Below are 15,575 nucleotides of genomic sequence, written 5' to 3' on the forward strand. Positions count from 1 at the left end.
GAGAAGATGAATTGTGTTAGGGGGACTCTCTAGTCTGAGGCACAGACAGACGTTTCTGTGGCCAGCAGCGAAAAATCAGAATGGTGTGTTGCTTCCCTGGTGCCAGGAATAAGGATGTCTCAGAAAGGGTGCAGAATGTCCTCACTGGGGGAGACAGGCCAGCAAGAGGTAATTGTGCACATTGGAGCCAACGACATAGGAAGGGAAAAGATTGAGATTTGGAAATGAGATTACAGAGAATTAGGCAGGAATTTAAAAAGAGGTCCTCGAGAGTAGTAATATCTGGATTACTCCCAGTGCTGCGAGCTAGTGAGGGCAGGAATAGGAGGATAGAGCAGATGAATGCATGGCTAAGGAGCTGGTGTATGGGAGAAAGATTCACATTTATGGATCATTGGAATCTCTTGGGGTAGAAGTGACCTGTACAAGAAGGACGGATTGCACCTAAATTGGAAGGGAACTAACATACTAGCAGGGAAATTTGCTCGAGCTACTCTGGAGGATTTAAACTAGTAAGGTGTCGGGGTGGATCCCAGGGAGTTGGTGAGGAAAGAAGTCTGAGACTGGTACAGTTGAGATCAGAAACGAGTCAAACAGTCAGGGCCAAGGTAGAACTAATAAATTAAACTACATTTATTTCAATGCAAGGGGCCTAACAGGGAAGGCAGATGAACTCAGGGCATGGTTAGGAACATGGGACTGGGATATCATAGCAATTACAGAAACATGGCTCAGGGATGGGCAGGACTGGCAGCTTAATGTTCCAGGATACAAATGCTACAGGAAGGATAGAAAGGGAGGCAAGAGAGGAGGGGGAGTGGCATTTTTGATAAGGGAAAGCATTACAGCTCTGCTGAGAGAGGATATTCCTGGAAATATATCCAGGGAAATTATTTGGGTGGAACTGAGAAATAAGAAAGGGATGATCACCTTATTGGGATTGTATTATAGACCTCCTAATAGTCAGAGGGAAATTGAGAAACAAACTTGTAAGGAGATCTCCGCTATCTGTCAGAATAATAGGGTGGTTATGGTAGGGGATTTTAACTTTCCAAACCTAGACTGGGACTGCCATAGTGTCAAGGGCTTATTAAGTGTGCACAAGACCATTTTCTGATTCAGTATGTGAATGTACCTACTAGAGAAGGTGCAAAACGTGACCTACTCTTGGAAAATAAGGCAGGGCAGGTGACTGAGGTGTCAGTGGGAGAGCATTTGGGGCTAGTGACCATGATTCTATTAGATTTAACATAGTGATGGAAAAGGATAGACCAGATCTAAAAGTTGAAGTTCTAAATTGGAGAAAAGCCAATTTTGACGGTATTAGGCAAGAACTTTCGAAAGTTGATTGGGGACAGGTGTTCACAGGTAAAGGGACGCCTGGAAAATAGGAAGCCTTCAGAAGTGAGATGATGAGAATCCAGAGAAAGTATATTCCTGTTAAGGTGAAAGGAAAGGCTGGTAGGTATAGGGAATGCTGGATAGATTGAGTGAATCCTTAGAAGAGTATACAGGCAGTAGGAGTATACTTAAGAGGGCAAAAAGGGGACATGAAATAGCTTTGGTAAACAGAATTAAGGAGAATCCAAAGTGTTTTTACAAATACAGTTAAGGACAAAAGGGCAACTAGGGAGAGAATAAGGCCCCTCACACATCAGCAAGGTGGCCTTTGTTGGACCTGCAGAAAATGGGGGAGATACTAAATGATTTTGCATCATTATTTACTGTGGAAAAGGATATGGAAGATATAGACTGTAGGGATATAGATGGTGACACCTTTTCAAAATGTTCATATTACAGAGGAGGAAGTGCTGGATGTCTTGAAATGCATAAAGGTGGATTGATCCCCAGGTGTACCCTAGAACTCTGTGGGAAGCTAGACATGCGATTGCTGGACTTCTTGCTGAGATAGTCACAGGTGAGGTGCTGGAAGACTGGAGATTGGCTAACGTGGTGCCACTGTTTAAGAAGGGTGGTAAGGACAAGCCAGGGAACTATAGACCAATGAGCCTGACCTCAGTGGTGGGCAAGTTATTGGAGGGAATCCTGAGGGACAGGATGTACATGTATTTGGAAAGGCAAGGACTGATTAGTCAACATGGCATTGTGCGTGGGAAGTCATGTCTCACAAACTTGATTTTGTTTTTTGAAGAAGTAACAAAGAGGATTGATGAGGACAGAGTGGTAGATGTGATCCATATGGAATTCAGTAAGGCGTTTGACAAGGGTCCACATGGGAGACTGATTAGTAAGGTTAGATCTCACGGAATACGGGGAGAACTAGCCATTTGGATACAGAACTGGCTCAAAGGTAGAAGACAGAAGATGGTGGTAGAGGATTGTTTTTCAGACTGGAGGCCTGTGACCATTGGACTGTGACAAGGATCGGTACTGGGACCTCTACCTTTTGTCATTTACATAAATGATTTGGATGCGAGCATAAGAGGTACAGTTAGTAGGTTTGCAGATGACACCAAAATTGGAAGTGTAGTGGACAGCGAAGAGAGTTGCCTCAGATTACAGCAGGATCTTGACCAGATGCGACAGGTGGGCTGAGAAGTGACAGATGGAGTTTAATTCAGATAAATGTGAGGTGCTGCATTTTGGGAAAGCACATCTTAGCAGGACTTATACACTTCATGATAAGGTCCTCGGGAGTGTTGCTGAACAAAGAGACCTTGGAGTGCAGGTTCATAGCTCCTTGAAAGTGAAGTCGCAGGTAGATAGGATAGTGAAGATGATGTTTGGTATGCTTTCTTTTATTGGTCAGAGTATTGAGTAGGGGAGGTGGGAAGTCATGTTGCGGCTGTACAGGAGATTGGTTAGGCCACTGTTGGAATATTGCGTGCATTTTGCTCTCCTTCCTATCGGAAAGATGTTGTGAAACTTGAAAACGTTCAGAAAAGATTTACAAGGATGTTGCCAGGGTTGGAAGATTTGAGCTATAGGCTGGGTCTGTTTTCCCTGGAGCGTCGGAGGCTGAGGGGTGACCTTCTAGAAGTTTACAAAATTATGAGGGGCATGGATAGGGTAAATAGGCAAAGTCTTTTCCCTGGGGTTGGGGATTTCAGAACTAGAGAGCATAGGTTTAGGTTGAGAGGGGAAAGATATAAAAAAGACCTAAGGGGCAACTTTTTCCCACAGAGGGTGTTATGTGTATGGAATGAGCTGCCAGCGGAAGTGGTGGAGGCTGGTACAATTGCAACATTCAAAAGGAATTTGGATCGGTATATGAATAGGAAGGGTTTGGAGCGATATGGGCCAGGTGCTGGCAGGTGGGACAAGATTGGGTTGGGATATCTGGTCGGCATGAACGGGTTGGTCCGAAGGGTCTGTTCTCATGCTGTACATCTCTATGACTCTATTTAAAGGAGTTTTACAGTGTATCTGTAAAACTCTGTACAGAAACAGACCACAGGCTCAACAGGTTCATGCTGGTATTGATACTGCATGAATCTCCTTCATACATCTTTTATCTAACCCCATTAGTATATCCCTCTATTCTTCCTCCCTCATGTATAACCACTTTAAGTGGTGCTATACTCATTTCTTCATTCTAATCACTCTGGGTAAATAATTCACTCATCAATTTCCCCTCTGGCCTCTAATTCCATTTGGTCCACAAGTGGATATACATTCTCTATGTCTACCCTATCAAATAATTCCAAAATCCTTCAGCTCCAGTCAGATCAGATAAGATTAACATTGCTACCTTACAACGCCATGGACCATATCTGCACACTGATTCAATTCCACCTTTCAACAAGAATGTGTGGAGCTTGCACATTCTTCCCATGTAAGTGTGGGTTTCTTCCAGATGCTCTGGTTTTCTCCCACAGTCCAATGATGTGCAGGTTAGGTGGATTGGCCATGCTGAATTGCCCTATGGCATGCAGAGATGTGCAGGCGAGGTGAATTAGCCATGCGAAATGCAGGGTTATAGGGATAACGTAGGGAGATGGATCTGGGTGGGATGCTCTTCAGAGGATTGGTGTGGACTTGATGGACTGAATGGCCTGCTTCCACGGTGTAGGGATTTTAAAAAAGATCACCCATCATTTTTGGAGATTCAGAAATTGTTTATTTGAGTTGGAAAATTGAAAATATAACTCCACTATTTTTGTGAGCGTTCCAATTGTTGGTAAAATATTATTGGCACCTATTAAGGATAAAGTGAGAAGTGAGCACTGAGACTCAACATGAATTTATAAAGGATGACTTGTGTATTATAAAAATTATTCAGGTTTTAGAGTAAGTTGAATATAGTAGATCCTATTGGGTGTTTTTTGTTTAATTAATTCACAGGATGAGGGTGTTGTTTGTGGCTAAACCAGAATTTATTGCCCATCCTTCATTACCCAAAGGGCAGTTAAGAGTCAACCACATTTTCCAGCAATTGACAATGGATTCACAGTTATCATTGGATTCTGAATTCCAGATTTTTATTGAATTCAAATTCTACCATCTGCTGTGATAGGATTCAAAGACAGCTCCCCAGATCATTACATGGGTCTCTGGATTAATAGTTTAGTGATGATATCACTAGGCCTCAAGTGTAGTTTATGTGAGCTTGCAGAATGTGTGTAATAAGATCCAACATAAGAGACTTTCAATTAAAACTAATTTTTGTGGAAGTGAAGACAAATTATTGATGTTGTTAGGAAATTGGTGAAACGGTAGAAGACAGAGTAGGGATAAAGGGTTTATATTTGAATTGGGAGGACGTAATTAGTGGTGTCCTACAGATTCTAAATTGGGGGTTCTATAACCTCGCATAAAAGAGTGCTATAAATTCAGGTTTATGGTGACACGAAGATATATGTTATGGAGACAAAAGTATAACATTACAAAAAGATGTTTATAGATGAAATGAGTGTGACAAATTGTGGCAAATGGATTTTAACACTGTGAAGAATGAAGTCACACATTTTAACCAAGGAAAGAGTGAAATTGAATCATTTCAAATGGTGAGAAATTAGCAACAGCTGTGAATTGAATACACTTAACAGTCTTTGAACATTGATCACCAATATGAAGAAATCTCCATGGATTAGTTGGACTGACTGGTCTGTTTCTGTGATGTATGGCTCCATGATTGAACGAAATCTAGGTCAGTGGAATATAATATCAGAATCAACACATTCAAGTTGCTTCACAGTGGCCTCAATTTGTACACTGAACAGTCTAACTGCCATATATATGGGATAAGACATCAAATCTGGTTTATAGCATGTTTGGGGTCCACAAGATGCTAGACAGAAGTCAAGGACTGTAGACATCGTTCTAGAAGCTGCTTGATTTCCTTTTCCTGTACTCAGGGCAGCATGGTGGCACAGTGGTTAGCACTTCTGCCTAACAGTGCCAGGCACCCAGGATCAATTCCAACCTTGGTGATTATGTGCAGTTTGCATAAGTTTCTGCCAGGTGCTCCAGTTTTCTCCCACAGTCCAAAGATGTGCTAGTTAGGTGAATTAGCCATGTTATTGTGTGCAGATAGGTGGATTAACCAATGTAAATGCAGTTACAGGGTTTGGGTGGGATGCTGCTCAGAAGGTCAGTGCAGAACCGATGGGCCAAGTGGCCTCTATCTGCACTGTAAGGATGCTGAGTAATGCGTGTGTTTCCAGTAAGTTATACTTAATTTGCATCTTTTTAACCGAGAACAACATCACAAGAAACCTCAGAAAAGCATAGTCAGACCAAACTTTGAGATTTTAAGCAGACATGACTGAAATCTAGGTCATAGTGGATTTTAAGGAGTTGTGAAATATATCTTTGCATAAATATGCGTACTTGGCTTGCAATATTAAAATCTACTAATCAGCTACTATATACCTAAGCAGACGAAATTGTAAGAAGAAATGGAGATGCAGAATTATAAATAATTTTAATAACTGAAATTGCATTCTTCAGATCCATTTATTTTAAGTCAAATAAGCTCACTGTAAATGAAAAGTTTCATTTTTAAAACTAGTTTTTGAGTTTTGCTGAGTAAAATATTATGACATTAGTTGATATGAAATAAAGATATTACAATAAGTATAATTATTCACCTAATCTTTCTGGATGTATTTGATCTCCAAAGGATGGATTGATTGTGGAAAATATGCACGATATTCCTTACAGCATGACTGTTGGTCCAGAAGTAACCGCCATCATGGCAACTATCTGTGCTACTGTGAGAAACTCTTATCCCAATATTCCTCTGGGTATTCAGATTCTTTCTGCAGCCAATCAGCAAGCATTGGCCGTTGCACTTGCTGCAGGTGTGTATAGCAGAGCAAAAAATTGCATTGTAACCATAAGTAGAGTACTGAAACAGAGTGCTTGAATTTACAAGTTGATGCATAATCATAAGATACAACAATGATAACCTTCAGTTTTGCCTATTTTATCTTTCAAGGAGTAACCAAGGTACTTTGGAAAATACTTGTGAATCTTGAAATTCTGATATAGTAGTCTTTACTTCAAAAGATTAATGGTCAATTTCTTTGGCTGTTGTATCTGAGTGGTCAAGATCAAATATAATCTTCAAATTAGAGATTGAGGACAGTTGTAGAGATGAATCCAAATAGTTACTGATGTTTTAAATATCCAATAAACCAATCTAGATTGGAATTATTTCTATGATGTAAATGTCATGAATTCCTCCACTTGCTGAGATCACAGTCAAGCCTTCAGAAAGACCTCATGAGAAACAGTTTCAAAATGCCATGAGCAAAATGTTTTGATAATTGGGAAAATTTGCAGACAGTTCTAAAACCATGAAATGGACCTTCTTTAGGAGTAAAAAGAACATTTTTTCGGACATGCTTGCATATCTTTTTATTAGAAAAATAGCAGTAAAGCAGCACCAGCACAACCTGTATATGCAAAGTCAAACCTTAACGTGTCAGATACAACTGCTTTCTGTGTCTTAGGTAATATTGTTCCACACGTTGAGATTTGTATGCTGAAGTTATTGCTCATATAAAATATGTCAATGTCTTGGAAACCAATGTGCAGTGTATTCCAGCCATAAATCATCATCTTTGTTCTAGGATCAGACATAACTTTCTCTGACAATCAGGTATTAAAGAACATAGAATCAAAAAGAAAATAAGACCATGAGACGTAGGAGCAGAGGTTAGGCCATTCAACCCATTGAGTCTGCTCCACCATTCAATCATGGCTGAGAGGTTTCTCAACCCATTCTCCTGCTTTCTGCCCGTAACCCTTGATCTGCTTGACAATCAAGAATCTATCTCCGTCTTAAATACACTGAATGACCTGGCCTCCACAGCCTTCTGTGATAATGAATTCCATTGGTTCTGGCTGAAGAGGTTTCTCCTTATCTCGTTCTAAAAGATCTTCCCTTTACTCTAAAATGCCATTTATTTGGTAGAAGTTTGAAACCAACAGGAAGTAAAACAATGTGGATGAATATAATTGCTGTACTCAGCTATTCTGTAATATTTTTGTTTTAGAATATGTCTCTCCTCAGAACAAACTTAATGACTGTAAATGCATATTATCTTTTCTAGATGCTGATTTTATTCGAGCTGAAGGTTTTGTGTTCTCGCAAATTTCAGATGAAGGATTTTTAAATGCATGCGCTGGTGACCTTTTGAGATATCGCAAACAAATAGGAGCTGAACACATTCAAATTTTTACTGACATTAAAAAAAAACACAGGTATTGCTAAAAGTGCTAATTATTAAAGTTTATTTAATTTATTGGTTAATATCAGACATACAGAGGTGTGTGAGATAGTTTCCTCTTTGTAACAAGACATTGACTATAACAGCAGGGAGGCAATGCTTAAGTTTCTAAAAGTTAGTTAGGCTACAGTTGGAGTAGCCTTTTATAGTTTTGATCATTATATTAGAGGAAAGATGTGGTCAAATTAGAGAGAGTACTGATAAGATTTCCAAGTGTGTTGATAAGAATGGAAAATTTTAGCAAGTAGGAAAAATTGGATAGACCAGGGCTGTTTTCTGTGGAACAGAGGAGAATGTGTGGCATTTAATGAAGCTGTACAAAATTGTGAGAAATTTAAACAAAGAGGCAATATCCAGGGCTTTTAGATTTAGAATAATTGTTGAGAAGCTATCTTTTCACCCAAAAGGTGGTGCAGATCTGGAATTCCGTGTTCTAAAGGGTAGATGAAGCAGGAAAAACACATCACATTTAAAAATAATGAAAATGTTTGAATTATGAAAATTAGAGCTGGAAATTGAATTGAGGTTATATAGCTTTTTTTTTGTTCACTATCAATATGCTAACCAAATGGCGATCTCCTGTCTGTATATTTTCTGTTTGGAAGGTCTATCTCATCTGATGTGAAATGGGTTAACCCTCCTGATATTTGTAATTTCTTTTTATCCCACGTATTTTCAATTCTTTAAATTAAATTATTTAAATTTAATTAAATTAGTTTTTTAAAATGTAAGCTACTAATAGCTAGAAAAGAGGAATTAGAATGGCTATTCAAGTTAAGTTGCCAGATCAGATGGGATGCTCAGGGAAGTAAGAGATCCTGATCACAATCTTCCAGTCCTCCTCAGATATAGAGTTGGTGCAATGGAACTGGAAAATAGAAACTGTTGCACCCTTGTTCAAAAAAATGGCAAGAAGAAACCAAAAATTACAAGACAGTCAGTCCAGCCTTTGTGGTGAGAAAGCTTTCAGAAATAATCATGACATAATTAATGAGTCTCTCAGAATAGGTATTGTAATAAATATTGTAAAGCTGTATCATTTCTGAAAGGCAAATCATATTTGATTAATTTCAAAGCATTATTTGATTAAGCTAATGCTATTACAAAGTTTATGATAGAATTTTATATAACAGTGTTGTCAGCAAAGTTGAAGCTTATGGAACAAAAGGGGCAAAGATAGTAAGGATACAAAACTAGCTGAGTGTTTCAACACAGAAACTAATGGTAAACAGTTTGTTTTTGGCCTGGAAACATACATACATTAGAGTTCTGCAAGGATTGGTACCAAGACCATTTTTATGGGGACTGCCTATGTGAATGATTCAGACAGAGGTGTGCAGAGCAAAATTTCAAAATAAGCAGATGATACAAAATATTGTGAAACTATTTATCATAAACCCAAAGTAGACCTAACAAAGTTGGTGGAATGGGTGAATAACCAGCAGATGAAATTTAATGCAGATGTGAAATGGTACATCTTGGTAAGAGAAGCACTTGTGATTAAAGGGAAATGATTAGGATTTACAGGAGAAAAATACATTGAGACAATTCATTTTTTTAGGTTGAAAGGCTATTATGTGCAGATAGCTCAGCCAAAATAGTACATAGAAGAGAACAGCACAGTACAGGGCCTTTGGCCCTTGATGTTGTGCCGACCTTTTATCCCACTCTAAGATCAAACTAACCTATATACCCTTCATTTTACTATCATCCAGGTGCCTAAATGTATTGAACTCTACTACTACCGCTGGCAGTGCCTTCCACCCACCCACCACTCTCTGTGTAAAAAACCAACCTCTTACATCTCCCCTAAACCTTCCTCCAATCACCTTTAAAATTGTACTCGCTTGTGACAGGTGTATTTGGAAGCACTAGCTTTCGGAGTGCTGCTCCTTCAGGTGGTTATGAAGTATAAGATCATAGGACACAGATTTTATAGCAAACGTTTACAGTGTGATGTAACTGAAATTATATATTGAAAAAAACCTGGATTGTTTGTTAAGTATCTTGGCTTTCAGAATGGGCTTGTTGGTTTCTGGGATTAGATATGAAAGAACTGAAATTCCTTAAAGTTACATTTTCAAGTGAACTTTAACATTCGGTGCCATGTTGGCCCAGATAATGCATTGAAGATGTGAAGTGCCCTGTCTGGGGCTGTCTGTGCCCCAATGTTCAGACTGTTTGTAATCTAAAAAAGGGATTTACAGAATCTTAATTGGATTCATGCAGTTTTTGAGCAAAATCAAATATAAATCTGAAAATACAAATTCACCACACAAACTTATATGTGTTGTGTATGCACATGGGTGTGCGCACACGGAGCGGGGTGGTGTATGAGTGTCTGTGAGAGAGTTCTGTGTGTGAGTGTAATGGGATATAAGTCTGTGAGCTGGCACATATGTGAATGTGGGAGTGTATGTGAGAGCTTTTGAGAGGGTCTGCGTGAGTGTAATGGGTCTGTAGGAGTGTGAGTGGGGTGCAGTGGGGTCACCTGTAGTGTGACATGAACCCAAGGTCCCAGTTGAGATCATTCTCATGGGGACCGAACTTGGCTATTAGCCTCTGATCGACTGTAGCGTGAGAGAGCGTCTGAGTGAGTGTATGGGTCAGTAGGAGCGTCTTTGTGTGGTGTGTACTGTACAGCACTCTCACTCTACTGAAAAGTTAAAAATCACACAACACCAGGTTATAGTCCAATAGGTTTAATTGGAAGCACACTAGTTTTCGGAGCGACGCTCCTTCATCAGGTGACTACCACTTGATGAAGGAGCGTCGCTCTGAAAACTAGTGTGCTTCCAATTAAACCTGTTGGACTATAACCTGGTGTTGTGTGATTTTTAACTTTGTACACCCCAGTCCAAATCATGTCAGCTGAAAACCCATGGATAACCTCACTGTGCTACGCTTCTCCAGCTTCCAACCGAAACCTTAAAACTGCCACCCCTATGGACAAGCCCTGTGCACACCCAGGATCTGTTCAGATGAGGAACGGAATGTGACAGGCACTTGGAAGTACTCAAGGATGCCCTCACAAGAACGGGGTACAATGTTCAATTCATCGACTGCCAGTTCTGACATGCCACAGCAAGAAACCGAAATGACCTCCTCAGGAGACAGACACACACAAGCTGCAACCAGCAGGATACCCTTCATTGTCCAGTACTTTCTAGGAGCTGAAAAACCACGCCATATTCTTCACAGCCTGCAACATATTATCAGTGAGGATGAGCTCCTCACCAAGACCTTCCCCACGCCTTCACTTCTCGCCTTTAAACAACCACAACCCTCAAACAGATAATTGTTCACAGCAAACTGCCCAGCTTTCAGGAGAACAGCTGACAACCTTGTCAGAATGTCGACACGAATACCACCATTATACGTGGGGACTCCTCCCACCATGTATGTGGCAGGTACTCATGTGACTCAGCCAACATTGTCTATCTCATATGTTGCAGGCATGGATGCCCTAAGGCATGGTACATTGGCGAGATCAAGCAGAAACTAAGACAACGGATGAATGGACACCACGTAACAATCAACACACAGAAGTGTTCCCTCCCAGTCGGAGAACATTTTAGCAGTGTGGGACATTTGACCTCGGACCTTCGGATGACCATTCTCCAAGGCGAACTTTGGGCCAGGCAACAATGCAAAATGGCCAAGCAGAGGCTGATAGCCAAGTTCGGTACCCATAGGGATAGCCTCAACCAGGACCTTGGGTTCATGTCACACTACAGGTGACCCCACTGCACTACACAGACACTCTGACAGACACTGCTACAGACACACACACACACATTCAGACCCATACATTCATCCAGATCTTCTCTCATACCCTCACACATACACTCCCACATTCTTACAGACATATACCCCTTTCCATTCACAATCTCACACATACACACACTCATACCCCCACACCCACGTGCGTGCACACACAAGTTTGTGGGGTGAATTTGTACTTGCAGAATTACATTTTATTTTGCTCAAAAACTGCATGAATCAATGTAAGATTCTGTAACTCTCTTTCTTAGATTAGAATCAGTCTGAACATTGGGGCACAGACAACCTCATATGTTCAATGCATTATCTGGACCAACATGGCACCAATTGTTAAAGTTCACTTGAAAATGTAACTTTAAGAAAGTTCTGGGATTTACATATGGAAGAACAGAAACCAACATGCTCATTCTAAAAGATGAGAGACTTGACAAACAATCCAGACCTTTTTCAATGTAAAATTTCAGTTACATCACACTATAACTTCTGCTATAAATTCTGTGTCCTACGATCTTATACTTCTCAACCACCTGATGGTGGAGCAGCACTCTGAAAGCTAGTGCTTCCAAATAAACCTGTTGGACTATAACTTAATGTTGTGTAATTTTTAATTTTATACACTCTATCTATGCCTGATCTTGCACACCTCTGTCAAGTCGTCTCTCACCCTTCTTCGTTCCAATGAGATAAGCATTGGTTCCCTCAGCCTTTCTTCATAAGACATCCCTCCAGTCCAGGCAGCATCCTGATAAATCTCCTCTGCAACCTGTCTAAAGCTTCCACATCCTTCCTATAATGAGGGGTGACCAGAACTGAACACAATATTCCAAGTGTGGTCTAACCACTCAGTAGAGCTGCAGCATAACCTCGTGGCTCTTAAACTCACTGCTAATGAAAGCCAACCTGCCATACACCTCTTAACAGCCGTATCAACTTGGGTGGCAACTTCGAGGAATCTATGGACGTGGACTCCCAAGATCCCTTTGTTCCTCCACTCTGACAGAATCCTGCCTTTAACCCTGTATTCTGTATTCAAACCCGACCTTCCAAGATGAATCACCACACTTTTTCAGGTTGAGCTTCATCTGCCACTTATCAGCCCCGTTCTGCTTCCTGTCAATGTCCCATTGCAACCTACAACAGCCCTCCACACTATCCACCATTCTACCAACCTTCATGTCATCGGCAAATTTACTAACCCACCCTTCCACTTCCTTATCCAAGTAATTTATAAAAATCACAAAGAGCAGAGGTACCAGAATAGATCCCTGCGGAATAACACTGGTCACCGAGCTACAGGCTGAATACTCTCCATCTACTACCACTCTCTCTTTTCTATGGGTCAGCCAGTTCTGTATCCAGACAACCAAATTTCCCTGTATCTCATGCCTCCTTACTTTCTGAATGAGCCTACCTTGGGGAACCTTATCAAATGCCTTGCTAAAATCCATGTACTTCACATCCACTGCTCTACCTTCATCAATATGTTTTGTCAAATCCTCAAAAAATTCAGTAAGGCTTGTGAGGCATGACCTGTCCTTCACAAAGCCATGCTGACTATCTCTAATCAAACTATGCTTTTCCAAGTTTTTCCCAGTAATCATAAACCCTGTCTCACAGAATCCTCTCCAGTAATGTTCCCACCACAGATGTAAGACTGACTGATCTGTAATGCCCAGAATTATCCCTATTCCCTTTCTTGAACAAGGGAATAACATTTGCCGCCCTGCAATCATCTGGCACTACTCCAGTGGACACTGAGGATGCAAAGATCATCACCAAAGGCACAGCAATCTCTTCCCTCACCTCCTGTAGTAACTTTGTGTATGTCTTGTCTGGCCCAGGAGACTTATCTATCCTTATGTTTTTGAAAACTTTCAGCACATCTTCCTTCTTAACATCAATCTGTTCAAGCATATCAGCATTTTTCATGCTGTCCTCACAAATAGCTAGGTCCCTTTCAGTAGTGAATACTGAAGCAAAGTATTCATTAAGGACTTCCCCTACATCATCTGACTCCAGGCACAAGTTCCCTCTGCAATCCCTGATCGGCGCTCCCCTCACTCAGGCCATCCTCTTGTTTGTCACATTAAGAGTAGAAATCCTGAGGGTTTTTCTTAATCCTACCCACTAAAGCTTTTTCATGCCCCTTTTTAGCTCCCCTAAACTCCATCTTTAGTTCCTTACTGGCTACCTTGTAACTGTCTGGAACCCTGTCTGATCTTTGCCTCCTCAACTAAGCTTCCTTCTTCCTCTTGACTAGATGTTCCAGATCTCCTGTAACCCAAGTTACTTCACTCTGCAATCCCTTCCTTGACTCAGTGGGGCAAACTCATCAGGCACTATCAGCAAGTGCACATAATCCCAGAACAGGTGAGGGACTTTTCTTTACCTGAATAAGTATATTGGTTTAGCATCATCTTGCAAGGTGAACTGATATTCAATCTTTAATTGCCTAATCCCGCAGCTGCAAGTAAGAGAAAGTATGCCAACTGCCACTTTGAAATATCTCTGCTGCGCTGGAAACAAGCCAACAAAGTGCCAGAACTGTTGGAAAATAGGCCATTGTACAACAGCCTGTTGTTTTAAAATATGGACAGACAGAATGATAAATCCTTAAAGCAACATCACATTCAAGCAGTTGCAAAACCACAAGGTCAAATCAAATCCTTGTTGGGAGAAATAACTGATACTGGGTATAGATATTGTAGTATTACACTAAAATGGATGGACACCCTTTAGAGGTTAATTTACATACAGATGCTGGAGTATTTAATATTATTTGATCAGCTAAAGTAGCTTAAACAATTTAAATTATAACCATCATCTATCAAATTACAAGGCACTGGAGGAATTCTTAGTTAAAGACAGGCTCATGACAAAGCTACAATATGAATACTGAGAAATTTCTGAATCTCTCTATGTAATTAAAAATCAAGAATGTTCTACCTGAAATACAAGGCACTGCTAAAAGCTGAAATTGATCCATAAAGTTGATAAGATGCTAATACTGGTCACACAAACAAGTTTCAAAGTGAGTTTCCAACATTGTTTTCGGGATTGAGGTAATTAAATATTGAATATCAGCTCATCTTGCAAGATGATGTGAAACCAGTGTGTTTATTCAAGTCAAGAAAAGTCTTTCACCTATTCTTGCACAAAATTAAAGAAGAACTGGCAAAGAGTTACCCTGCATGACAAAGCATATCATTATGCCACGGGTGGCACAGTCGTTAGCACTGCTGCCTCAAAGCGCCAGAGACTGGGGTTCAATTCCCGCCTCCTGACTCTGTGGAGTTTGCACATTTTTCCCGTGACTGCGTGGGTTTCCTCCGGGTGCTCCGGTTTCCTCCCACAATCCAAAAATGTGCAGGTTAGGTGAATTGGCCATGCTAAATTGCCCGTAGTGTTAGGTGAAGGGGTAAATGTAGGAGAATGGGTCTAGGTGGGTTATGCTTCGGCGGATTGGTGTAGACTTGTTGGGCCGAAGGGCCTGTTTCCACACTGTAAGTAATCTAAGTAATCTAATCTAATCTAATTATTGCAAAAATCAAAAGGAGTGACAAAAATAACTTTCCATTTTGCTGTCTGGATTTCTGATCTTCAGCATTTTATTTGGTGAGATTCATTGAAAAAGTCTTGATTTCTTTTCAGCTCACATGCTGTGACATCAGATGTCAGCATATCAGAGACAGCCAGGGCTGCTGAATTCTTCCTGTCTGATGGAGTCATACTGACTGGAATTGCAACTGGAAAGCAGGCAAATCCTGAGGAGCTGAAGGGTATGGAATTACCTGTAAATTTCTGTTGACATTTGATTTTGATTGTTTAGTTAGATAAGAAACTATATTCAACTACCTTTCTCCTCCACCTTCAAAACATTCTCAGACATACAAACAATAATGGACAGGAAAAATACCCTCCAGCCCATCCATCCTCTTCAACACAATTGTAATACCTTCATATTAGATACATTCCCCCATCCAAACCATATGATTTCTTGAAAGGTAAAAACCCAGAACAAAAAAAAGGACAATTTATGGTACAAATTCAAGTATCATCTACAAACTTGAAAGTCATAGCCCTAACACCTTC

The 15,575-nt window shown here is 40.4% G+C and overlaps 1 protein-coding gene across 3 annotated transcripts in view; it reads left to right on the top strand.

Annotated features, from left to right (window-relative positions):
• The window catches only part of zgc:162297 (uncharacterized protein LOC555865 homolog), a 50,880-nt gene that overhangs the window by 32,131 nt on the left and 3,174 nt on the right, over positions 1-15,575 (top strand). For all 3 annotated transcript variants that reach the window (XM_060838089.1, XM_060838088.1, XM_060838090.1), the window contains 3 exons: positions 6,086-6,266; positions 7,524-7,674; positions 15,135-15,262. In XM_060838089.1, coding sequence (XP_060694072.1) covers positions 6,086-6,266; positions 7,524-7,674; positions 15,135-15,262 — 460 coding nt within the window. The remainder of the gene's footprint in view (positions 1-6,085; positions 6,267-7,523; positions 7,675-15,134; positions 15,263-15,575) is intronic.

This window comes from Hemiscyllium ocellatum, chromosome 17, assembly GCF_020745735.1.
Source record: "Hemiscyllium ocellatum isolate sHemOce1 chromosome 17, sHemOce1.pat.X.cur, whole genome shotgun sequence".
NCBI classification, from domain to species: Eukaryota; Metazoa; Chordata; class Chondrichthyes; order Orectolobiformes; family Hemiscylliidae; genus Hemiscyllium; species Hemiscyllium ocellatum.